General features: G+C 40.3%; 2 protein-coding genes across 10 annotated transcripts in view; one reads left to right on the forward strand and one right to left on the reverse strand.

Moving 5' to 3' along the window:
• The window catches only part of PARPBP (PARP1 binding protein), a 95,493-nt gene extending 89,547 nt beyond the window's left edge, over nucleotides 1-5,946 (reverse strand). For 6 of the 7 annotated variants that reach the window (XR_010592171.1, XM_005303694.4, XM_065565398.1 and 3 more), the window contains exons 1-2: nucleotides 5,788-5,921; nucleotides 3,781-3,934 (exon numbers count right to left, since the gene is read on the reverse strand). Coding sequence is in view for 6 of the 7 variants with exons in the window: in XM_005303694.4 (XP_005303751.2) it covers nucleotides 3,781-3,930 (150 nt within the window). In the remaining variant the exon portion in view is untranslated. Of the gene's footprint in view, nucleotides 1-3,780; nucleotides 3,935-5,787 lie in introns of all 7 variants that reach the window. The other variant, XM_042851520.2, reaches the window with a different exon arrangement.
• NUP37 (nucleoporin 37) overlaps nucleotides 5,918-27,099 on the forward strand; it is a 42,945-nt gene continuing 21,763 nt past the window's right edge. The window contains exons 1-6 of one of the 3 annotated variants that reach the window (XM_065565423.1): nucleotides 6,006-6,346; nucleotides 7,185-7,321; nucleotides 9,994-10,205; nucleotides 12,224-12,348; nucleotides 13,423-13,495; nucleotides 16,361-16,455. In XM_065565423.1, coding sequence (XP_065421495.1) covers nucleotides 10,050-10,205; nucleotides 12,224-12,348; nucleotides 13,423-13,495; nucleotides 16,361-16,455 — 449 coding nt within the window. In that variant the 5' untranslated portion in view covers nucleotides 6,006-6,346; nucleotides 7,185-7,321; nucleotides 9,994-10,049. Of the gene's footprint in view, nucleotides 6,347-7,184; nucleotides 7,322-9,993; nucleotides 10,206-12,223; nucleotides 12,349-13,422; nucleotides 13,496-16,360; nucleotides 16,456-27,099 lie in introns of all 3 variants that reach the window. The other 2 variants (XM_008171788.4, XM_008171789.4) reach the window with 2 other exon arrangements.

The following is a 27,099-nucleotide window of genomic DNA, read 5'->3' on the forward strand; positions in this document are numbered from 1 at the left end:
AAAGAGACAATAGTGGATGGACTGGTCATTCACCTCAGCCAACAGACACCCTTCAGTGAGGAGACTGCTGTAGCAGTGACACACCCTGGTCAGAGTGACCTATGTGGGCTAAGCCAGTACACCATCATTCAGGGTACAATCCTGGCCACAGCAGTAACAAAGTTCTGACCTCTCCAGTGAGGTCCAAATCTGGGGCTTCATTAGGAGAAGTGATGGAAGAGGAACAGAAGTAGAGGACAAGAAAAACCACTCAGTCTTCTCCCAGTGCATAAGGTACAAAAAGACAGCTAACTGGTGCATGTGCACCACAGCCTCTCTTTTAGAATCCTGACGCATAAGCTGCAGAGTAAGGCCTGATCTACACTACAGAGTTAGGTTGACACAAGACAGCTTATGTCAACCTAACTCTGTAAGCATCTACACTATCACGTTGCTCCCACTGTTGTAAGTTGCCCACTACACCGACCTAAAAACTCCACCTCTGTGATAGGTGTAGCGCTTAGGTTGATGTAGTAGGGTCAGTGTCTGTAGACACTACGTTGCTTAAATCGCCTGTTGCTGCCTTTGACAACCCGAATCCCGCTACCCCTGGGCAGCAGGGCTCCAGCTGTCAGTGCCCCCACGATGCCCCCTTAAATTGGTGCAAGCACTCCTGGTGAGGTGCACACCACCACCAGACGAAGCATAATGTGGGCACAAAGAGCCGATTTAATTACTACAGTGGCTATAGATCGACCTAACTTAAGTCAACTTAATTTTGTAATATAGGCATGCCCCAGTACATGAACTAGGGGAAGACAGGTAGATGTTCCTCCACCTAACACTCCTGTGGGGCCCAATCCAGGAAGTGTATTCAGAACTCACCAATCAGTTTAGGCCCTTAAAGGTGAATCCACACAAAGCGTGGGGTTGGGTTGGTGCGGAGAAAGGAGGAAGAGGACTTCCCTTATAAACTTTTAGACCAGCAATTAAGTATTCAAGTAGGGGCCCTCCCATATCCCAGGTCAAGTCCACCCCCGCCCCCCACTCCGGCCTGAAGGGGATAAGGGTTATGAACAGGGATCAGCCACCTCTGAGGTGAAGTGCCCTAACCATTGGGTTGCTACCGGATATTCTGATGTGGGGCTCCCTCCGTCTTCCCTGTTGCAGTTGTTCCAGTTTGGAAAAATAATTTTTAAAAGTCATTAGAGCAGGGGGACTGGATCCTGGGTCTCCCACCTCCTAAGTGAGTGCTCTAACTACTCAGCTACAGAGTCATTTATGCTTATGTGTTTGTTGTTTATTCTTCCTCTTCCCCCCCCCCCCCAAACCCCAATGATTCTTTCATTATTAATCCACAGAGGAGGGGGATGTGAACAGGGGGGTCTCCCATATCCCAGGTGAGCCCCCTAACCATGGGCTAAAAGTTATGAGGGAGGTCCACCTGCTCCTTCTTTCCTCCCCACTCCAGATTCTTGCTAAAACAGCATAGGCACTGTGACAGGTTCCTGGGGTGCCACCTGGAACTGGTGTACCACTGAGCCCCCTGCCCCACCTGCCTGGGCTCCCTCTCACACGGTGCTGCTGTGACAAGTTGCAAAGCCCTCCAAGCTTGCACTTTCACCAGAATTCAAACAGGCAGGGACACACCCAGCTGCAGCTACATGCAGACTCTCTAACTCCCAGCTTAGGACCCCAGAGTACAGATCTGTCGCATCTTACGCTGGGGTTACGTTCGGCAGCCAGCACGTAAAGCAAAAAACGTGTATAGTCAAAATTACATTGAGTGTAATGGCGGGCGGAATCGCCCGCACTACAGGTACAGTATTAAAACTGTTATTTTTCTCTTTTTGTTTTGTTTTTGCCGACCGCATAAAGCTGAAATCATGCATGTTAAATGCGCGTAAGAGGCGACAGACCTGTTGTACCATCCTGCCCTGGTCAAATCTGGCCACTATATGGGTTTAATACCCAGTCCGCCTCTCCCTCAATGTGAAGAGGACTAGGCACACTTGTGGTAACCAAGCTGAGATTTTCCCCAGACACCTTAATCAAACGCACACTGGTTTGGATTAAAATATAAAATAAGTTTATTAACTACAAAAGGATAGATTTTAAGTGATTTATAATGGATAGCAAGCAGGTTACCTAGCAAATAAACAAAACACGCAAACTAAGCTTAATCTATGTAGTACATCGGATATGAATAGCAAATACTTGCCCTAAGTGAGGATACAAGCAGGCTGCAGATTCTTAAGGGGCAAGCTGCAGTGGCTTACATCTTGGAATCCCCAGGTGTTCTATTCACAGGCTAAAAATCCCTTTAGCCTGGGTCCAGTACTTCCCCCAGTTCAGTCTTTGTTCCTCAGGTGTTTCCAACAGGCTCTTTGGGTGGGGAGTCAGTGAAGAACCATGATGTCACTCCCCTGCCTTAAATAGCCTTTGCATATGGTGGGAACCCTTTGTTTCAAAGCTTGGTTCCCATGCCAGTCAGTGGAAAAACTCTGATATCCCAAGATGGAGTCCAGCACCAGGTGACCTGGTCACATGTCCCTGTAGTGTCACAGCAGCTATGAGTCAGCGGCTGTTTGTAGCATCCTCAGGAAGGCTCCTCCACCCCCACCCTGGTGGGAGATAAGCTTCTTCTAAGACTTATTGTTTTTTCCTAATGGCTCAATAACTGAATGGGCCCTTCCCAGCCATCCATCTAAACAGAGAGCCTTTTGCCTAATGGGCATTCTCCAAGTGTAAACACACTTGTAATACAAATATATAGTCCAGGGGTCGGCAACCTTTCAGAAGCGGTGTGCGGAGTCTTCATTTATTCACTCTAATTTAAGGTTTCACATGCCAGTAATAATTTTAATGTTTTTAGAAGGTCTCTTTCTATAAGTCTATAGACTAACTAAACTATTGTTGTATGTAAAGTAAATAAGGTTTTTAAAACGTTTAAGAAGCTTCATTTAAAAATTAAATTAAAATGCAGAGCCCCCCGGACTGGTGGCCAGGACCCAGGCAGTGTGAGTGCCACTGAAAAAACAGCTTGCGTGCCACCTTTGTCACGCGTGCCATAGGTTGACTACCCCTGGTATAGTCAATATTCCTAACTTCAGATACAAAAACGATACATGAACACAAATAGAGTAATCACATTCAGTAAATCATAATCTTTCCAATGATATCTCACATTACTTATCTTGCATAAAATGAATGATGTCATAATATCTCTATAAAGAATATGGGGTGCAGTGTCACAGGCACCTAACATCAAGAAAGAGTTTGCCCCTGAGAATCCCAAGCAGAGATAGGTGCCTATCTCCAAGAGAAGAGCAGGGCTTAACACACATCGCTCAGCTTGGCACCTCAGGCAATGAGCCACCTAGCATCCTGGCTTTTGTGAATTCCATTCTGAGTTGCCTCTATCTCCCCACATTCATTGTACAGTGGCACCAAACTCAAACTGTGTGAATCCCAGTGATTTTCTAGGTACCTGAATGTTCAGTTGTGGTGATGCTGAGCGTTGCCACACCTAGCTCCTTTGTGAATCTACCCCCTAGTGGCCAGAAAGAACATTGAAGGAAAAGGGAGAAATTGAGAAGTCACACAAAAAAGCAAACCTCAGAAATATTATTGTAATATTGAAGTTGAGAAATTAGGCATACAAAAGTCAGAAAATTAAGTCCAATATTTTAAAATGTGTGCCTAAAGTTAAGGCTCCTAAATCTTATTAATGCCTAAATATAGCAGTCTGATTTTCATAAGTACTGATCACCCAGCAGCTTCCATTGGCAGAGCACTAACCTGTTTATTGACTTCAGCCATTGATAGCTGTAAAACCATCATCATGCAGTCTGCACCACAAACAGTAGTCCTTTCTGAGTTTGAAAATAAGCACCATTGTCTTCTAAAACACTTGATCATATTTAAGATCTTTTGCTGAAAGGTAGCCATACTCCTAAAGTGGAACAGAGAGAAAGTGAATTAAGTCCATAAATATAAATGCAGTGTTAAAACCACCATTTTCTAAGTAACACTTTGATAAATGTGGGGTGCCTTGTCCCCAATCTCTCTCCATTCTACTTAACCCTATGCAATTGCTGTGACTTATTCCTCTGACTTGTCTCAACATGGTGCTCCCTCCCCATAAAGAAATTAGAATACACAGTTTATGCAAAAAGACTACGGCAGTGGTTTTCAAACTTTTTGAGCTGAGCCACCCCTTTGAGTTAAAATTTTTGTTTGCACCCTCAACGTGCAAAAAGACAAAAAGAAGTGAGTCGGGGTGGAGTGGCACACTCCCTCCTCAAGCCCCATCAGGCTGGGCTGAAGCCTGAGCCACCTGGCATTACTGCTCGTCCCCCCCTCCCCAAATGTTCTTCTGCACCACCTGGGGTGGGAGGTGCCCCACAGTTTGAAAACCTCTGCTCTAAGGGTAACCACTCATTGTGGCAGGCTAAGCTGTACTCCCTTTCTTCTTCCATCCCCCAGAAAGGAAGTACTTCTGGTAACAAGGCACTTGCATCATCCATCACCACCTCCAGTTCTGCCTGTACAAAATCATCATAGGAAGTGCCAGACTTCAGGTCTGATTAAGTACACCTCTACCCTGATAGAACGCTGTCCTTGGGAGCCAAAAAAAATCTTACTGCATTATAGGTGAAACTGCATTATATCGAACTTGCTTTGACCTGCCGAAGCGCACAGCGCCCCCCCCCAGAGCGCTGCTTTACTGTGTTATATCCGAATTCCTGTTATATCGGGTCGGAGTGTATATCTAATTCAGCATCTAATGCAACTAGCACCAGATGCTTCAGAAAGGTGTAAGAACTCTGCAATAAGCAGAAATGCACCCCACATTAGATCTCACATGATCTCAAATAACTAGCGATCAGCTTAAACCCTGAAACATGGGTTTAATGCTAACTCCACTATTCTCGTTATTCATATAACTAGCCAAACTCTTTCTGAAGCTTGCAAAATTCTTGGCCTCGTTGACTTCCCGTGGCAATGTGTTCTTCCATCTAACTATGCATTGTGTGAAAACTATTTCTTTTTTCAGTTTTTAATTTGCCACCTTTTAATTTCATTGAATGTCCTCCTTTTCTTGTATTACAGGACAGGGAACACAGAAGCGCCCTATACCATTCATTTTTATATGCTTTTATCATGTCCCCTCTTACTCATCTCCTAACGTAGGCAACCCCAATCCTTTCAATCTATCTTCAGGAGTATGTTTTCAGGCCCTTAATCATTCTCATCACCCTTCCCTGAACCCTCCTCTAATGCCACAATATCCTTTTTGAGACAGTGTGACCAGTCCTGCCCACAGTATTCCAGACACGGCTACACCTTCCTGTTGTCCATAAAAATTGAAACTTTTAACCCATTTTCAACTTTTAGGCACCCCAGGCACGAGCCTACTGCGGCTAATTAATTGGCAACCCAGCGGGGGGAGAGGGGGGACAGAGTTAGGATGGTGCTAAAAGCTGACACAGCCCAAGGAGGGCGGGGAAGTCACCGGTGGCCCCACTCCCTTTAGAGAGCCCCCGGGCTCGGCATCGCCCTGTCACAGCAGCCCGCTAGGCGAGTTAGCCCCGGCCAGCCACCAGGCTGCTGGGCCCGCACGAGAAGCAAGAGTCCGCGCAGAGACTCTGCCCGAGCCAGCCGCAGGGACTGGCCCTGCCGGGGGCAGCTCAAGCACAGCCCCAGGCACGCCTCGTCCCGAGCCCTAGGCTAGGCCCCCCCCCGCTCCCAGATTGTATCCGCCACCCCCGTTCCCTCTCCCCGCGGGAGGGAGCGGAGCGTTACCTTGCACGGCTGGGGCAGCTCGGCCGGTCCCTAGCTAAGGCAGAAGCAGTTGGTTGCCTAGTTACCCATTCGCACACGCCCCGCCGCCGGCGGTTTAAATTTAAATCTCCCGCAGCTGCCCAATCAAAGAGCGGGTAGCCTCTGACCCGGAAACACAAGATGCTAGGGCCGGAAGTGCCCACGAGCTAGTACAAACTCTTCGCGGGAGAGAGATCGGCAGGGAGGCGCAGATGTACGTAGGTGGCGGCGCGTGCGTGGCGCTCGCTCGGTGCAGCCAGTCATCGCCCGCTGGGGTCTAGGCCTCACCTCCCGTCAGGGCCGGGGGAGAAGGGGCTCCGTAGAATCTGTCCTGTCTGGGGCGCTCTGGGCTGCAGCCCGTGGCCTTGTTCTCTGCACCACCACCCCCCATGTCTGCTGCTTGCTTCCCTCGCCCTTCTGTCTCCTCCACGCTTCGTCCCCTTCCCAGCTGTGTTCAAATAGACCCAGCTGCACCCCGGGTGCTGCGCGTCCCGTGTGCCCAGGGCGCTGTCAGGGAACCAGCCCCCACCGTTAACAACGCGTGAGTCAGGCTCCAGATCGTCAGTAGATTTGGGACGGGGGGTGTCTTTAAATTCACCCTGTGGGGTTTGAGTCTCTCGGATGCATTTGGCTCGTGGTTTTCAAGGTTTTTTCTGCAGCCAGAGAAACTTGCTTTAGATGAGAATCCAGGCTTTTTTTGTTTGACTCCAGGAGCTGGGACCTTAAGAAGAATACCAAATAGGGCAAGATTTCTCATAAAATCATGAGTTAGCAACACTGGTAACATACCTCCTGCTGCTTTTTTTTTGCCCCACTGAGATGAGTTCCAACTCTATTAGGTGATAACATTTGTTATCCTTATAGAGAGGAAACTAACATAGAGGTGGCCAAGGAAACTCAGCTAAAAAATATTCATAGATTTTCCTCCCAATGGGTAACTTTTTTGCTTGATTTGTCAGTGCTTTAAATCTTCTTTCCTTATCAATTTGTTGATGCTCGTAAGTTACTAGATGCTTGTTTTTGCTTACATTCAGCACTTCGATAGGCCTTCTACAAATCTTAATTATGTGAAAAATGGTTTCTTTTAATATCAAATGTAGAATATGATGTCATCAATCATGCTTTTCAGTATAAGAAGAAGAATCTAAGGAGCCGTGAGAAGCATAGGCCTCAACATTTGCCTTTTTCCAGGGGGATAGTGAAGGGGAGGTCAACAGGCCAACTATGACTCAGTATCTGTATCGATATAACAAGGTGGTTACGTCCACAAGACACACGTACAAATACATTGATGCAAGGCAACTTGCATCAAACTCCCTTCATAGTGTAGAACAGGAATTACAATTCTGTTTTCTGACATTTATTTTGCATTTCTACAGTACGCCTCTACCCGATATAACACGAATTTTGATATAACGCGGTAAAGCAGTGCTCCGGGGGGGGGGAGGCGGGGCTGTGCTGCGCACTCAGGCGGATCAAAGCAAGTTCGATATAATGTGGTTTCACCTATAACGCGGTAAGATTTTTTTGGCTCCCAAAGACAGCGTTATATCGGGGTAGAGGTGTATCTTTAATCCAGACATGCTTGTAACACCACACGTAAGCAGCACCACTAAAATGTAGTAGTCCTCCTCTGCACAGTGGGCTACACAAGAGTGGGTCAGGGAAGATTTTGTTCTTTACTCCTGTGAAAAGCTCCCTGAGATAGCTAACATCCATGCACGTGCTTTGCTTAGGGATCTGAATATGTTGGAGATATGAGGATTCTTCCACATCAGCATTAACTGTCGAATGCCAGTGGACTGAATAAAGAAAACTGTCGTGAGCTCCCTGCAACCACCAGTTCTACAGCGGATCTGAATTAGTCAGGCACAAAAAATTCAGTGGAAATTTTGGTTTCATCTGGTTTTAGAGCTTTATATTTAGGGAGTATCTTTATTGATTGATGACTTATTGAAGGGTGGAGGTGGAGAAAGTGTTAAAACTTGGTTCCATTCTGAAAAGTGACTCCAGAAAAAATGACTATATATTTTCAAAAGTAATTAGGGCTGTCGATTAATCGCAGTTAACTCATGCAATCGACTCAAAAAAATTAATTGCGATTAAAAAATTTAATTGCAGTTTTAATTGCAATGTTAATAGAATACCAATTGAAATGTATTACATATTTTGGATGTTTTTCTACATTTTCATATTTAGTGTATTCTGTGTTGTAATTGAAATCAGAGTGTATATTATTTTTGCTTACAGATATTTGCACTGTAAAAATGATAAACAAAAGAAATAGTATTTTTCAATTCACCTCATACAAGTACTGTCGTGCAATCTCTTTGTCGTGAAAGTGCAACTTATAAATGTAGATTTTTTGTGTGTGTGTGTGTGACTGCACTCAAAAACTAAACAATGTAAAATTTCAGAGCCTACAAGTCCGCTCAGTCCTTCTTGTTCAGCCAATCACTAAAACAAACAAGTTTGTTTACATTTAAGGGAGAGAATGCTGTCCTCTTCTTATTTACAATGTCACCAGAAAGTGAGAACTGGCATTTGCATGGCACTTTTGTAGCCGGCATTGCAAGGTATTTATGTGCCAGATATGCTAAACATTCGTATGCCCCTTCATCTTCGGCCACCATTCCAGAGGACATGCTTCCATGCTGATGACACTCACTTAAACAAAATAAGTGTTAATACAATTCATTCAGTCAGAAATTTAATGTCCCCTGCTCTGTTTCACCCGCATTGTACCATATATTTCCTGTTATAGCTGTCTTGGATGATGAACCAGCGCATGTTCATTTTAAGAACGCTTTCACTGCAAATTGGACAAAACACAAAGAAGGTACCAATGTGAGATTTCTAAAGATAGATACAGCACTTGACCCAAGGTTTAAGAATCTGAAGTGCCATCCAAAATCTGAGAGGGACGAGGTGTGGAGCTTGCTTTCAGAAATCTTAAAAGAGCAACCGCTCGGATGCAGAAACTACAGAACCTGGACCACCAAAAAGGAAAATCAACCTTCTGCGGATGGCATCTGACTCAGATAATGAAAATGCGTCGGTCCGCACTGCTTTGTATTGTTATAGAGCAGAACCCATCATCAGCATGGATGCATGTCTTCTGAAATGATGGTTGAAGCATGAAGGGACATGTGAATATTTAGCGCATCTAGCACGTAAATATCTTGTGATGCCGGCTACAACAGTGCCATGAGAACACCTGTTATCACTTTCAGGTGAACAAGAAGCAGGTAGCATTACCCCCTGCAAATGTAAACCAACTTCTTTGTCTCATATTAGGTGAATTGAAAAATACTATTTCTTTTGTTTTTTTTACAGTGCAAATATTTGTAATCAAAAATAACTATATTAAGTGAGCACTGTACACTCTGTATTCTGTGTTGTAATTGAAATCAGTATATTTGAAAAGGTAGAAAACATCCAAAAATATTTAAATAAATTGTATTCTATTATTGTTTAATAGTGTGATTGATCACAATTTTTTAAATTGCGCAATTAATTGCGATTAATTTTTTAATCGCTTGACAGCCCTAAAAGTAATATTAAACAAACCAAAAATGAGTGTTATGTTTAAAATGATACTACAGTCATTATTGCCAACACCAAATGAAAGTAAGTCTGAGTTGCTCATGTGTGCCAGTGATTTTCACATCAAGTTTGCCCAGTTTATAAATTTAAAAAATTAATACTGGAACCTTCAAACTACCAACACTGCAAAGGCAGCCTGGGAACTGAAATTCTAGCTGTTTATCATCATTGTCAATAATAAAGATTCTGCAGGCCAAGTGCCCTCATTTACATCTAGTCAACCCCAACTGTGTTTGCATTCTATCTTCAGTTATAGATTTGCAAACCTATTGCCTTTAAAAGGGTTACATAAGTATAAATTAGATCAGAATTACAAGACCATGGGGTTGCAAAGGTGGCCCTACAGTTGGGAATGAACAATTCTCTCAATGATGTACAAGCCAGAAAAGAATTCACTTCAGGAAGTTGTCATCTTAGATAATAATTTCAAGAGTAGAACTGCATTCTGACTTTTAAAATATAGATTCTAAAGACAATCTCATCTGTCTTGTTGTTGTGTCTGCTGATAAACTAATGTTGTATTTTGATACACTACTGTGGCAGCAAGTTCTCTAAAACGTATATATTTATTTTGATATCTAGCTCCATGCCCTACAGAAGAAGTTACGTCTGTGCTAACTTGATTTTTACCATTGAAGATGAAGCAAGACTCTTCTCGAAATGCTACCTACACTGTGGATTGTGAGGATTATGTGCATGTGGTGGAATTCAATCCATTTGATAGTGGAGATGTAGGTTCCCTAATTGCATATGGTGGCAATAATTATGTAGTTATTGGGACTTGCAGATTTCAGGTTAGTATATGTTTTTATCAAAGATTTCTTTAGTTTCCGATATTTAATAAAGATGAATTAAAGGGCACTGATAAAATAGTATGTTGGAACAAAAACACTTTTACTCTATTTATAATGGGTCTAATATATATTCGCCAAATAGCTCTGCTTCACACAGAAACACATGGCAACTGAAATTATAGATAGTTCTCTGTGAGGTTTTCATTCTGCTACTACAAAGGTTCATAATGTCATAGTTCACAGTGAATAAAATTTACACTGAAACAATTATTCTTTCCTTGGAAAGTAATTTTTGTTGCAGCATCTCTTTGAAGATTCTAACTACTACCTGGAAAGTTATGCAATTTTGAGTTCACACTATTCTTTGTGTAATTGGGTATCTGCTGTGCATTTACAAAGTGCTATGTTTTATCACATTCTATTCAACTTTTTCTTTAACACCAATCTGAGCCCTGATCTGTATTTTGGGTACCTATTATTAATGATTTATGTCCATGTTAAGTTTCTGGCTAGCTCCCAAAATGCCAGAGATGAATTAAATTATTTTTGCTTCTAAATGAGTTATATTAAAATGCTGCAATATTTCAGAAAATAATGTTTTGAAGAAAAGCGTCAGCTGTTGTCCTGTGTGGTACAAATTTTGCATTTGTGATTTTTCTCTTGTTCGATCTATCTTTTTAAGAAAGGGCTGAAATGAGGACCTAACTTTGTGATAAGTGGTATATAGTTCTTAAGGTGTCTTTTTTCATGACAACTGACTCAGTGATAAAAAAAAAAGTCATAAACTAGTGATTACTTTTAAAAGGGTCTCAGATAAGAGCGAACATTTTTGAAGAATTCCTAGCAAACATGTGGCAAAACGCCATAAAATTTATCAAATGAATGGCACTCACATGTTTAAAATTCTTTACCTGCTTTATCTGCATTGACATACAGAATTTTACAAGTAGAAACAGTTTTATTTGACTATCCTCACTCTGAACATCTCTGCATAGTTACTGTTGGCAAATAGCTGGGTAAAACTTTAAGATATTTATATAATTATGGGCTCACAGAACAATAAGTAATACAAATTGTTTTTAAAAGGGGCATACAGTATCTTATAGTGTTGGGTTTCTTTTTGGTTTATGTGCTTGAAAACCTATGGGGGAGCTTTTTATCTTTGAATCAAATTTCTAAAATCTTTACACTTGGCTGTGTGTGATAAAACATTGGAAATGTTGTTAGACCCTCTAATGCATAAGCAATAACAACAATATATTCATAGGATTTTTTTTCTTTTTCTGCCAGTAGCTGAAATAGTACAGCAGTACATTTTTAACTTAGATACTCTTTACTACATAGTTCAGGATTTATCTTTAATTTATCTGCTGTATGATAGCAGTTCTCCACACATTTAACAACGTTCAATAATTAACTTGGAAACTAGTTAGCTTGGAAAACCCACTACATAGTATTAACCTTATGGTGCTTTGACTTCTTTCTCAGCTCTTGTCAAAGGTCCTAAATGGACAACACTTGAAAATAATATCCTATGTGTACTCAAAGATCAGATGCAGTACAAACTTTTCCATATCCTTCAGATAATGTACCTGAAGTCTATGAAGTTCCTATCTCTGAGAGTTACAGTCTCAATCTTTTTGCCCATTCAGAGTTTTTAGCTTTCTGCTGAGACTGCTAACAAAGATGTGAATTGCAGTGCTGGCTTTGTGATATGCTTACTTGTTCACTAGAAACTGGATGGAGACCAACCACTCACTTATGTATCACAAGTTACTGAATATTGTTATTGTTGTTTATATTGTAAAATCACTCAAGGTATGATTTTGTCACTGTACAAGCATATCGAAAGACATGGTCTCTGCCATGAGGAGCTTACATTATAGAAAAGCAATCCAATAGTAGTTTTTGGTCACCACAAGACTTAATTCACACTAATCTAGAATTGAAGGACTTGTTTGGAGGATCAATTATAGCATAACATTTTCTCTGTTTATTACAATGTTTTATATATTTAGGAGGAGGATGCAGAAGTGGAAGGAATACAGTATGAGACACTAAGAACGTTTCATCATGGGATCAGAGTCGATGCCATAGCATGGAGTCCAGAAACCAGACTGGATGCTTTACCTCCCCAGATAAGGTATTTTAAAAACGTTTACATACAGAAACAACTTTTCTTTTGTCTGTCCACCTTTTATTCCTTATGCAAAAGTGAAGTTAGACTCATTGAATGAAATCCTAGCCCCATTGGAATCCATGGCAAAACTCCCGTTGACTGCAGTGGGGTCAGAATTTCACCCTTTGGCTTTAGTTAATTTTTACTTTTTTCAAAGAACAATTCAGTTGTGAATTAGTCAAAATAATTAAGATGAAAGTGGGTGTAAATAAAATGTAATTAACCTTCTCTGTAGTCTGTCTAGAAAGAACACTGCTAGGGACTCTTTGTAATGCCCTATTCTACAACAATCAAGTCTGCATTAGGACTGGATGAAATGCTCTCTCTGGTACAAGCCAATGTCACGCAAGATTCAGATGTTATTTGTGAAACCACAGAACTGTGGGACTACAGTAAAAGAGCATTAAAACCTGGTTTTATGCTTTTATTAAGTCTGAACAAACTGCTGACCCTTAAATAGTAGTACCTGTTTATCAATTAGAAGTACTTTTAATGTTCAAGCAGTGTTTCAAACATGGTGTATAAATGCCAAATCTGATGTTTGTTAAAATAAAATGTTTAGTGTTAATACCATTGTTCTGTTTTAAACCGCTACTAAAGCATGCTAGAAATTGCTTTATGAACTTACATTAGGATCTCCTTCAATTGCTATTATAAATGTTTTAACTTCTCTAGCCATTTGACCACCACTGATAACAATAAGTGCAAATGCTAATTATAATTTACTGTTTTCAAAGATTTCACGATTCATTATGTGACTTATTTGGTTGGGCAAAAGGGATAGTTTTCTTTCAATATAAAGTAACCCTGCCACCTGACATGCAGCTACAATACACTGCATTCAAATTAATACTGTAAAGACTGTTAGGGCCAAAAGAGAATTATAATATTTAGAAGCATTTTCATTTTCAAAAGCATAATCTGAATTTCCTTCTGAAAAATGAAGTGAATCTTTAACTTAAGTTGGGATGGAAATTTTGCAAGTGAGAAATGATTGAAGGGCTTTTTCTGCCCCTCCCCCCCCTCTGATTATTCTAGATTTTGTACTGCAGCTGCTGATAGGAAGTTAAGACTATTCACTTCAGATCTCCAGGATAAGCATGAATATAAGGTAAAATACACATTATTAGAATTTATTTTTCTATCTTTTTAGCCTCTAGTAGAATTTAGTCTGTTTATTTTGTCCCCTAACCTATATGTTGTATTAAAAGCTAGCTAACTGTATTTGTACTGTAAAAGAAATATCTACTATTATGATCCGCAACATTGAATGTATCCTAATACCTGGAAACATTTAATCAATACATTAAAGAAGGAAATGTCTGCATGCAGCAGGTAATTGCAATTTATTCCTGTTCTGTACTTCTTAATAGAAAAGAAAAATGACTGCATAACTGAATTTAACAGAATTCTAGAACAGCAAGTATTATTTATGCTTGGACTAAAATGAGGCAAGGACAGATTGTCAACATGTGAGCTTGAAGTGGGGAAGTGAAAAGATTCTATTACATACTGAAAGCTGGGGGCAAAAGTTCATACTAATGTTTTTAATATCTAGGCTTTCTTTAGGAATGTTCTATAAAGGAAAGAGCGAGTGAGTATAAATTAGGGATACAGCATAAATGTTTGTTTTTAAATGGTTGGGAAATCATCATTAATTTCTGTTTTCATTGTAACTTTTAAGATTCTCCTTCTATAATCATCATAATTGAAAGCCTTAATACTGAAATCAGTGCAGTCACATATACCATAATTGTAGACAATTCTGAGAAATACTTCCTTAGACCAGCAATTGCTTTTTTGTGAAGCCATATGAAAACAAACACATATTTCAAAGAATGTTTATAAATGCATTAGTCTTTTATTCCATTTATTTAAGGCAGAGGTTCTCAAACTGGATAGTGCGGAATGTATTCCCGTGGTTGGGGGGGATGTGAGAAGCCGCTCTCGCCTTCAGAGCTGGGTGGGCTGGAGAGCGGCGGTTGCTGGCCTGGCACCCAGCTCTGAAGGAAGGAAGTGTGGCATGGTGTAGTATTGCCATCATTACTTCTGCACTGCTGCTGGTGGCGGTGCTGCCTTAAGAGCTGGGCACTTGGCCGGCAGCTGCTGCTCTCTAGCCACCCAGCTCTGAAGGCAGTGCCGCCACCTGCTGCAGTGGAGAACTCATATATCTGCTTTAGAAACTTGTCTTGTGAAAATTTTATCTACAGTCATTTTTTGTAATACCTAAGTGACTTAGGCTCCAAAATCCCTTTTCAAAAGTGAGCATTTTGGGTTTCTGAAAATTCTACCTTACATCTTGATCCATAATAGCATTCTAGTTCCTACACTTATTGTGTAATTGACTGTGTACTAATTAGCACATACAAATGTTCAATTGAAATTCAAGAAGAATTTGCTAGGAAAATCGACACTGCTGAGAACCACATTTATTTTTTTCTCATCAGCATTTTCATTTGTGGTGTATTAACCTGTCATTTTTATATTTTTTATACAATATATTATGCATTTTTGCTTTATAAATTCTTTCATTTTTACTTATTGTATTGTACCTTAATCAGGTTTCAGCTCATCTGCCTTACGTATGATGATTGATTTCTTCTGTGTGTTTAAACGGACAATGGAAAAAAGCCATAATTCAATCAGTAAAGAACCAAAATGAGTATGTGTGTTTGGAATGTAAACACATGTGCACATGAAGTTGCATGCATCACCCAGCGGTGCTGTAGCATGTGTATACACTCCTGCCCCTAGATACAGCACTTTCCTAAAAGGAGGAGAGGCTGCAGGTATCACTGTCTTTACTGTTGTGCCATTCTTGATCCACCCTCCTAAGCCACCCAACCAGTTGCTCCTCCTCGGTAAGCAAAGAATAATATGGAGCATTGTGTCAAAGTTGCTGACAATGCCATCCAAGGGAATCTTATCTGTTTGCTCTGAAAAAAAAATTTTTTAAAGGCGAGAGCTTCTGTAATATACAACACAGTCCTAAAACATGTTATAGATGCTCAGAACTTGTTGAGCATCCAGGATCAGACCAGCCTCATGTTTGGCTGATTTTTTTTTTTTTTAACTTGATACCCCAGTTTCCTAATGACATTTGACTGAAAACTACCTGTTGCCTATAGCTGGGTGTCAAAATTACAGTGGATGTATGGAGGACTTTGATTCAACATAGCACACATTTTACACAATAAGGGACTTTGTAGAGATACACAAAACATGCAAAAGCAGTTAAAGAATATGATTAGTCTGGCTGTAACCACTAAGCCATTTTTGTTTTTTAATAGTAAAGCTCATTTTCATTTGGCACTTTTGGAAGGATTTCATAGACTATAGTCTGACATTACTGTCTTAGAGGAAAACCTGGTTTGATCTAATTATCAGCAAAGAACTGAAAGCAGACACTTTTAAATTTTCAAACAAGCACCATTGGGCTTTCTCTCCTGCTGCCCCAAACACTTGGTAGGAGCACCCTGTAAACATCTGTTAAGCTACTTCATTATCCTCCTTCATGCTCCTCCTTAAAACTCATTTGCAGTGATGTCCATAAAGATAACTTAGAACAGTTAGACTACTGTGTGTAAGACCACTGTCTACCACACTGACCAATACTGTCTCTTTTCCTTGTTCTCCCCCATCTGTGTACATGTGTTGTATCTTGTCTTAAAGTTAGACTGTAAACCCTTTGGGGGCAGACATTATCTTTCTGTTCTGTTTGTAGAGCACCTAGCACAATGGGGTTCTGGACTGTGACTGCAGTTTGTAGGCACTATGGTAATACAAATAAGTAATAATGGGATAAGTTTGTATTCCTAACTGTAGAACCCCAACTTCATTTTAAATGTATATGCTTTTCCTGTAGCAATTCTCAAACACATTGTAGAAGCTACTGGAATGCTCAAATATTGCTGTTTATCAGAATTATTATTTTTATGACCTCAGTATGAAAATATTTCTTTGTTCTGATTAACAGATCTTTGATGGCCACTCAGATTACATTAATGATCTGGTGTTTGCCCCTAAAGACGGTCAGGATATTGCAAGTGTGAGTGATGATCACACCTGCAGGTATGTATTCTCTTCACAGTGCGATTGAAATCCTGGGCTGCCTTAGATGGCTTTAATGAGGAGGGAAGCTATCCCTTGATAGCAACTCCTATAGGCTTAGGCAAAGCGAGCCAAGCGCCTATCCTACTGTACCAGAGGCTGCCACAGCACTGCAGATGTAACAGCCAGAGATACTCTTTCTCTGTCCCCTGCAATGCGGCAGGCAGACATCAGGACTGCTGAGCAGCTGCAACAGGGAAGGGACAGTAGCTGCTCAGAATTCCTCGTGAGATGCAGAGGAAGTGATGGCAGGTTTATGAGGAGGCGGTGCTTTTCCCTTTTCCCTTGAGTGACAGGACTAACTCAAACACTTATGTTTAAAAATCACAGGGGAAGACTCAGGAAACATATTTAATTAAAAATCAAATATGGTTAGAGAGTCAAGGGCCATAAGTCACCCCAAAACCACAGGTTAATGCCTCTGCGCTAATGGTTCAGTGATAAATAATGCAGTAGAGACTCTTCAAGGATACATGACAAGGAGTGCTGGAATAGAGCATTCTGCAAGGGAGAGGAAAGCTGAAGAAAATGGTGACCCTTGAATATTCCAAAGAGATGGGGAAGATGTCAGAACAGAGGTGATTTGTGTAGTTTAAGATGATTGTGTTTTGTGTTTTTTAGTTATTGATATAACAATCACTCTTAAATAGATCAGTAGCCAAATAACACCCAAAATAACCCCCCTGATTTCTCCATTTAAAAGTAGGAGTGAGGTTCCTGCTGCGCAGCCAGAAACAAATAAAATTAAAGCTAGATACGATATGTGATGTGTGTACTCTGGGACAGATCATCATTGCTCCAGTAACTTAAACTGAACTACATTGATTTACACCAGCTGAGGACTTGGCCTTTAGAACCCATGGTAAAAAGTTCAGACAAAATCAAAGCCACACAGACATGCACATCCCTTTACCAAATGTTCAGTGTAACTTATATTGTTAAAATCAGCCATATTGGAAAAGCATTACTCTTTTAAATGACAAAGTAAGACACTTGTAGGGTTTATAAGCCTAGAATGGGAGTTGTAAACTTAAGAGGGGGGAGTCATATTATTCCTAATTGTATTTTGTTAAACAAGACCATTTAAACTTCTAGGCAATCCTTTTCTAAAGGAATTATTTTTTAAATATCTCACTTTTATGCACACTAGCTGGACTTTTTCTAATTTATCCTTTTGGATGAGATTTTGGTCTGTCTTTTGGGGGGGAAATGAAGAGAAGATTTAATAAATAGAACCCAAAGGCTATGAGCTCCTTACTTCTGTGAGTAAGGAAGACATTTCATACAGTGGGCTACATGATGTTAAATTAATGCCCAGTGGGAATTCAGAGGTATTATCTTCTTCACTAGAAGGGTCCTGTATTTTTTTTCAAAACATACAACAAAAGTCTTTTAAAAATGATACTTTTAAGAGATACTAAGAGCATTCTCTTTTCAATCCATGTCCTTGGTTTCTTCATTAAAATAGACTAGTACTAAGTGTTTCTTCAGCAAAGAGTTGTTTAAATATTTCCATTAAATACAATGTATTTAGGGATGAAAGAAAGAACTGTTTAAACTGTAGTAATCCACTTGACACCAAAAGAATAAAAGATAAGATTTTTTTAATGAAAGTATAACACCACCGAAATTTGAACTCAATAGCTGTGAAATATAAGACAGCCACTTTATCCATTGTACACTGTAAAGTCTGGCTAACAGCCATGGGAAGAAGTGGGATGTATTTGGTCACCTGAGAGTTCTCATATTTTTTCTATTCATGGGATAGAAACGTGGAGAATGACGATAACATTTGCATTTAAAAATTGAATATAGAGCTATACTCCAAAAATCAAGAGAGTGCAATCCACAGGTCTTACAAAGGTCTTGTAAAAATTAATAGAAATCATACTTAATTTGTTGTATGATTTGCCTCTTCAACAAAAATTCAACAGCTATTAGTTGCTCTAGGAATAGGGCATCTTTTGAAATGGTTATGCTATGCAATACTAGAGCAATTAGTATAAGAATACAAAAAGGATAAAGTTTCCGGTGTTTGGGGAGTTTGCTAGATTTCTCACTGTTAGGTCCTGTATAGATACGAACAGTGCTCTTCTTCCAACTTGCCTGTAGTTAATACAGTAATTCTTAATATAGAGCTTTCTGGACTTCATAGAGGTGTCTCTAGGTTTTTCTTATTTTCATTTCTACAATAGTGGATTTAATGCAGTTTTAAATGAGTAATATTATTACTATATCAGAAATTTTAATTCTGTGGAGATATAGAAATATTTTGTACACTAAAACTTTTTGCTATAATGCTGTCAGAATATCAGGGATGGGCCTGATCAGTTCTTGGATGAAGACCTCCAGTAAAAGTCTAGATTCTGCTTTGGTGATTCATTAGGTAGTACATTCCTTGTGAGTCCAGATTGAATAAGTCCTGTAGTTCAACAGTTCCTAAAGTGTAGCCCTTGCTAGGAGTCCATGATGTAGGCACCCCCTTATTTCCAGCTGCAAAATTGAAATGAGAATAAGTACACTGATTTTCTATGAAAGCAGTTCCAGTAATGGTGTGTGGAGTCATGAACAAAAGGAGAGATGTCTAGAAGTCCATTTCTGTGTTTAAAAATAACTTCCTCTCCTAAACATCTGTACATTACAGTTGATTCATTTCATTCCAGAAGTAGCTACATTTCTGTGGTGGATGAAATGATCCCTGAGAATAGTTTATCTATCAACTTACAGGGATGCTGTTGATTTTTAAAATCTCACTTGTTCTTTTTAACGTAAGATGTAGGTAAATAGGAGATCTTGGAGTTTGCAGGGAGATATTTTTCTGGATTTTTCAGTTTTACTTTGTGCATTTGGCAGTACGGTTTTCCCTGTATAATATGTCAAGCAATTTCCCATGTACTTTGGGTGAGTGTTTTTTTTTTTTTCACAGAAGAAGAGAGAAAAATCTTTTTCAATTTTTCAAAAACAAAAACAAAACAAAAAAAAATGTAATGGCAAAATCACAACAATTAACAGAGGGCCATAGAGGCAGGTGTCAGACCTGAAACAAATGTTAATCATAATTATTATATTAACTAAACTTTAAAAATCATTTCATTTCAATGGTAAACCATGCAAATTAATGTGGAATATATCAGAACAAAGTAAAAGCACAGTAATTATGCACAACATTTTTTTTGTATTATTTTATATCTCTCTTCAAAGAATACTCAAGTTTGGGCATTGATACACTTCCAACTGAGAGCCATATACTGTTGTTCTAATAAAAATTAAACTGCAAAATTTGATTTTGGATGTCATCTCACTGCTTGACTAGAGTTTCAGTTGGTTTTTCATGCTCTATCAGTGGTTTTCAACCTATTTACCATTGTGGGCCGCATCCAATACTACCTGTATGACCCTGAGAATGTCACATGGGCCACAGCTGCGTGCTGATTTGGGCTACGGGTTGAGAACCAAGCTGAAACTCAAGTATGTCAAAGAGTTCTGAATACACTGGTTAGCACCAATTTGCTGGGAAAGGATCTGAAAACCTGTTTGAACTCCCCCCGGGTAGCATCAGAACTCTTGTCGGCCAATGGCAGGCATCCCTTGTTAGAAGGGCTGCAGTTGGTCAGTAATGCTGTCTGTGTCATGTGTTAGGATTGGCTGTCACCATCCAAGGCTGGGGTCAGACACATAACCTTCCTACTCCAGCACACACAGCAGCACCCACCTACCCACCCTTATTTTTTATATCATGGCAAAAGATATGTATATTGCAGGCCCGTTCCCCCTTTTTTTTTGTATGTGTATGGTGCTTCTTTGTTGCTGCATCTCAGATAATTTCTCACTTCCATTCATTTTGGACTATTCATGCCAAGGTACAGGCTGTTTCATTGACATGGACTCTAGGAATTTATATGGGTCACAATCAGGTTCAGTCTTTATTTCTTTTTGTTTCACGTGACCACAAATTTTGCTTCTGCATCCTGGCAGCAAGGGTTAGATTAGCTGCTTGAATGGAGATATGTGGGAGAAGGATTGACATCAGGAAGGTGTGTTTCATTGTTAGAGATTGGATTTGCTGGAATGCCAAAATTTAGTGCAATGTTCAGTGGTTTCCCAGTGCGGTAGCTTGCCCAACACTATGAAACTTGGTAGATCTATTTGACCTTTGAACAGTTGGGTTGCTCAGTATTATAAAACCAAAATGAAGGAAAGCCAGTGATGGCTCCGGACTGCTGTTCCTTTCCCTTGTCCTTCACTTTTGTTAAAACCATTGTCAGGACATGTTGTTCCTGGGTGTCATTTTGTTAATTCAATAAACATTTCAGACTCTTGGCCATAGTGTGCACAAAATTGCTGCCTGTCCTCATTTGTTCCTGCCTCCTGCAATGTTGAATATCTTTGTCACCACTCTTATTTAGTCTTTATAGCACATGTTCAAAATTATTCCTTTTTTTTTCTTGCCAGAATAAAAAATTGAGCAGATTTTTATTGTACTCTGTATTATTTTATTCTTACCCTATTTATTCTGGCAGAACACCACCTCCAGTATCTGGAATGCATTGATACCTCTTTTTTTAATAATGCTACCAAAACATTTCTTCTTTAAGGACTGAGACTTTTCAAATCCAAGGTTTGTTGAGCTCATTCACCAAGATAGCTATTATGCATTGTAATGGGTTACAATGGAGAAGGAATTGGAATAAGATTAAAGATTGTGACATAATGAAAATATTTCCTGATTTTTGGATTCCATAGTCTTATATTCTGCCCATTTTTTGTTGTTGTTGTATGCATCCTAATATGTCCCCCAGATGTGATTCTGTTTAGCTTCTATTGCACTGCTATTTGTGGTCATTATGCAAGTTTAAGCCTGTCTCCTATGTACGGTATCTGATAGTCCTGTAAAAGTAAAAGCAGTTTCTGAAACAAATCTTTGGAACTTAGTTGAATAAGCTTTAATTATGAAGCAACAGAGGGTCTGTGGCACCTTTAAGACTAACAGAAGTATTGGGAGCATAAGCTTTCGTGGGTGAATGCCCACTTCATCAGACGCAACTTAATTATGAAGTTATTCAAAAAGAAACATTTCAGGTTAATTTTGTGCTATTAATGTAATACTAAGTAACCGTTTTGGGTTTTTTTAATGAAATGTGAAGAGTTTCCTGTGTGACATTGTTATGATTTATACGGAGGATCATGAAGTGGTAGTGAGAACTTTTATTCTATACTGTAAATTCCTTAAAAATGAAATCACCACATTTAATCTGTTTGAAAACTACCTCATGGACTTTTTTCAAAGGTCACTGGCAGAAACAAAGTTCAGTTTCTCAGTATGATCATCTTTCAAAAACAGTTTATTTAAAAGTTTTGAGGGTTTTTTTTTAGTTCACATTAGGAAGGAAGTACATTAATATCTAAGGAGCTCAGATAGTATAGCCCTAGCCAATTTCTTCTTTTCTGATAAAAGAAAGCTAGTACTTTAAGGATTGCATCCTTGCGAAAGATTTTCTTCACAGAGTAACGATTGAGCCTTTTTAATCTGTAAAATAACTTACTGTATTTGTAGTCATGTCAGTCCCAGGATTTTAGAGAGACAAGGTGGGTGAGGGTAATAGCTTTTATTGGACCAACTTCTGTTGGTGAGAGAGACGCTTTCAAGCCACATAGAGCTCATCTTCAGATCTGGGAAAGATACTCTGAGCATCACAGCTAAATGGCCACGGCACTCCTACTGAAGGAATACCTGGACTCATAGAAACCATCCTAAGACCACTCACCACCAAAAAGACCAGCTTCCTCTGGACACAACTGACTTCCTCCACAAACTCTGCGACATTAACAGCCTGCTTCACCACCACAGACGTTCATTCCCTAAACACCAACATCCCTCAAAATGACAGTATAACTGCCTGCCTCAAATATTTACAAGACAATGGACAACCCTCAGATATTCACCCCAAGCTCATTGCCAAACTCATCAATTATATCCTCACCCATAACAATTTTACATTCAACAGCAAACATTTTGTCCAAACCGTGGGAACTAGGATGACTCCTCAATATGCCAACTTCTTCATGGGCCACCTTGAAGAATTTCTGGACAAATGCACCACACAGCCAATGATAAAGCTGAGATACATGAATGATATTTCATGGCTTAAACTCCCTCATAGATTTCCTGCCAACCACATCTTCAGCAATTACCACCTCACCATTAAACTCTCTCTGGAACACTCCTACACTAACATCAGTTTCCTGGACATCACAATCCGCTTCAACAATGGAATCCTACAGACAATCATCTATAAGGCACCCACAGATCACCACACCTACCTTCATTGATCCAGTAACCACGCCAACCACACCAAGAAATCTGTTATCTGCAGCCAGGCACTCAGACACCACATAATATGCTCTGAGGGGAATCCCCCCAACCTCTCCAAGCTCATCATCAGAAGCAAGCTCCCCCAAGACGCACCAACTCAAAGCGGCACCAGACCTTGCCAGAACAACAGATGTAAAACCTGCAGACAGATGAACAACACCCCCCCCCCAATACTCCTTTCAAGATCCATGGATCCTACATTATACCTATCACAACATTTGGAATACCTTATCTAGTGCACTAAATGCCCCAATGACAACTATGTGGGTGAAACCAGAAAATCACTACACCTTTGAATAAGCTCACGCAGGAAATTGATAAAAGACAGAAACACCCTATCACCTGTAGCAAACACTTTTCACAAGTGATCACTCTATATCTGACCTATCTGTCCTCATCTTCAAAGGAAACCTGCATAATACTTTCAAAAGACAAACCAAGGAACTTAAATTTCTTACCTCTGCTAAACACTAAAAATCACAGACTGAACAGAGACACTGGGTTTATGGTTTAATACAACAGACTGTAACCCATGAATCCTCCCTCCCTTTTTGTCCTAGGCTGTCCAGTGGTGTTAACAGACTTCTCTACCTTGAATGGTCCCTTAGAATATGTGCTAACTGCTTATGCCAGTGGTTTTCAATGTGTGGTCCATGGACCCCTTAGGGTCTGCAGACTGCCTAAGATTTCCAAAGGGGTCTGCACCTCCATTCAAAAAAATTTTGGGATCCGCAAATGGAAAAGATTGAAAACCACTGGCTTATGTTAAACAACGTGTTCCATATTGCAGTTAATTGTGACACTCAGCCTACCTTTCCCAGACCTGAAGAAGAGCTCTGTGTGACTCAAAAGCTTCTCTCTCACCAACAGAAGTTGGTCCAATAAAATATATTACCTGACCCACCTTGTGTCTCTATATTTAAGGTAGTAATTTTATAATGCCCAGACATCCTTAGAATTATGTTTTAATAGTGTCTTGCTTTTAACTTTCTCGGAGATCATGTCTTTTGAAATGATTATTAGCAAACAATCAGCTGAGAAATTCAGATGTCTGTTTCTCTAGTCATACATTTTTTTATTTTATTTTTTTTTACTTCCCCTCCATTTCTCACCTCTACCCACACCCACTCCCCCCCTTCCGTTTTCTCCAAAGGGGATAAAAAATATCATCAATAGTTGCTAGTGAAAAACAATTTCAAACTTGTGTATGTAAAATAGATATTGTAACTATAAGCTCTTTTAACAAACTATTAAGGAACTTTTTTATTTTCAGATATTATGTTATCCACCAATTTTGACTTCCCTGTCTGCTTTTATCAGGCAGAACTTGAACCAAATAAGGAAACAGACTATCATTCAGTGATGTCTGTCATGTTTCCTGGTCTTACTTGGTGTCTTTGTGTTAGACTAATAGTCATTAGTTTTCAGGTCTGCAGAGCAGACCTGAAAACAAAGTGATGCACATAAGGCCATTTCTTATTGCCCAGCACTGCACCTTTACTCGTATTTTAGGCAGTTAAGAGTCAGGATTCTTTTTCCACAGCAGGTTTTGATTAAGCAGTCCTGTGGAAGCTGCAATAGGAAAGCAAAGAGAATAAGTGCAATGGAAGCTCTGTCTTTTAGATGGTACTCCACACTATTTCACTACTAAATCTAATCACACTGCTAAATAAAGGCCTTTGCAGAATCCAGGGTTTCTCCATTTTTACTGATGAAGGAACTGTACACCCATAAAAGTATCTAAATTTTCAGTCTTAATGTTGCAGTAATATAGGCAGTTAAAATATTATGTTTTGTCTTCCTTGGGGAAGGTGACTGGCACGTGCATAGCACCTTTCATCTCTACAAATCTAAATGAGCTTTACAAATTACAGATTCAGGGATCACTTTGCCCATGATCAAAAGGTACCAAGCAACCTTTTAACAGCACACACCAGCAGTTTTAGACAGAAAGTGGTGAATACTATAGCAAACTGAAACTACAGAGGATTTTTTTGTTTGTAAATACAGTTACCCAGGTGGAATTTAACACTCCTCATGCTGCAAAAAATGACCTGGGACTTTTACAACCACAAGTGGTTAGGACCTCTGCTTAAGTGAAGCATAAGATTCCACCTCCTGCAGCATTATACCCCTAACAAAAGGAAACTTTCAAGGCTTGATGCTCTGGATCCCATCAGGCCTCAGATCCAGGGTCCAAGAGAACAGTCTCGGCCCCTGGGACTTCCAGTAGGTCGTAGCAACTGAAGGGTTCCAAGAAGCAACCCTGGTCAGGGCTGGATCAGGTTCCTGTGACTCCCTTAATCAAGCCCCCAAGGCTACACACGTCCAAGTCCATGGCCATGCAGTCAGACACAACTGCCTCAGTTCCAGAAGAGAGGTTGAGACAGTTCGGTCACCCTCACCAGTGCCATACCTCATGCCTCACAGATACCCAACCCTGACAGAACTCCTACACTTGCAAGACAAAGGGTTGGTTCCAACTTCCACTTCTGAATGTAGGAAGATGGAATTAATTGATTGTGTTCAAATCAGGGCCCTCAGCAACCTTCAGTTCCATCAGTCCTGGCACCAAAGAAAAAGAGGCATAGGGACAAAACAGCCCTCCTCCAAATCCATCAACATTACAGATAGTGATGCAGGAAATGCTGTCTGAAAAGGAAGACAACAAGGTAGCTCTCATCTTTGAGCTGGAGCATTTGGAAATGGACTATGAACCCGATTTATCACCCAATGAACATCTTGGGGGTAGCTTCAGCTTCCTGTCCTTCTGAGGATGATAAACTGTTCCATGATTTGGCGGATCATATGGTGTCCACTTTAAATCTTCCTGTAGTGCCTGTGGAAGAGATTTCTCACCCAATGTTTGGTATCCTTGAAGCTACTTCTAGGAGTAGAATATCCTTACTCATTTTGATACTTTGCTACAGCTGGCTAAATCTATGTGGACCATGCCTGCTTTTTCTTAACCTGCTTTCTAGAAAAGCTGACCAGTTGCCTCAGATATCTTCTGAGGGGCTTTACTGTCTCCAAACCCACTCTAACCCTAACTTACTGGTGGTGGCAGCTGCCAGTTAAGGGGCACAATCTGGACAACCACACTCCACCTCAGCCAACAAGGAGTGGAAAAGGATTGGTTTATTGGGGAGAAAGGTGTTCTCCACATCATACCTCAATACTTGGGTGGTGAATTGTCAAGCAGTTGTGGCCCGCTACCAATTCCACTTATGAGAACAGATTACATTATTTTTACAAGACTCACCTGATGACGGAAGGTTGGCAAATGCCAATTTAATGGAGGGCCAAAACGTAGCTAAGCACTCCTTCAGGGCCTCTTTTGATGCTTCGGACTCTGCTGCCAGAGCATTGGTGTCTGCTGTGACCATTAGGAGTCATGCATAGCTTTGTTTATCCTCTCTAGTTCTGGATGCTAAGAGTAACCTGGAGGATCTCTACTTTTGAAGGGGAGGATCTTTTCAGTGAAAAGACAGACAAACTGCTGGAAAAACTAAATGATGCAAGATCGACAGCCCACTCTTTGGGTTTGATAGACTCTGTTAGGACAAAGCCCTCTACACCTTCTTTCCAGTACCAAAGAGAGTCCCACGCCCAGCCTCCGTCATTCTTTTTTCAAATGAGAGATGTCAACAATACCAGCAGCCTTCCAGAATCAACATAGAAAGAGGCATTTCAAAATGAGATCTAGCTCTAAGCAATCTGCTTCCTCTTCTTCATTGTGGAACAAGAAGTCTCAATTTTGACAAGAAAATTGAGAGTCAAGAACCAATCAATCAAGATCAATCTATCCCCCCTTTTTGGAGACAGGCTAGTCCACTTTATCAATGCATGGCAGCAAATTACATCAGAACAATATATGCTAGAGATTGTAGAAAGGGGCTATGCCACACAATTTGGAAAAGTTGCTTCCCCTTCCCTCCTCCCGCCCTTCCAATTCCTCTTACCCATCCCTCTTCAGGGATCCCATTCATGAGACTATTCCTCTTGCAGAAGTAGACAAGTTACTTCTTATAGCAGTCAATGAGGTCCCCATATGCCTGAGGGGTGGGCCAGGGCTTTTACTCACGTTACTGCCTAGTACAGAAAAAGTATGGAGGGCTGTTCATCCAATACTAGACTTAAGGGATCTGAACAAGTACATTTGGAAGCTTATGTTCCATATATTGACTTTAGCCTCCGTAATCCCTTTGCTGTTGGTCATGGATTGGTTCACG

This window comes from Chrysemys picta, chromosome 1 (assembly GCF_011386835.1).
Source record: "Chrysemys picta bellii isolate R12L10 chromosome 1, ASM1138683v2, whole genome shotgun sequence".
In the NCBI taxonomy this organism is placed as follows: domain Eukaryota; kingdom Metazoa; phylum Chordata; order Testudines; family Emydidae; genus Chrysemys; species Chrysemys picta.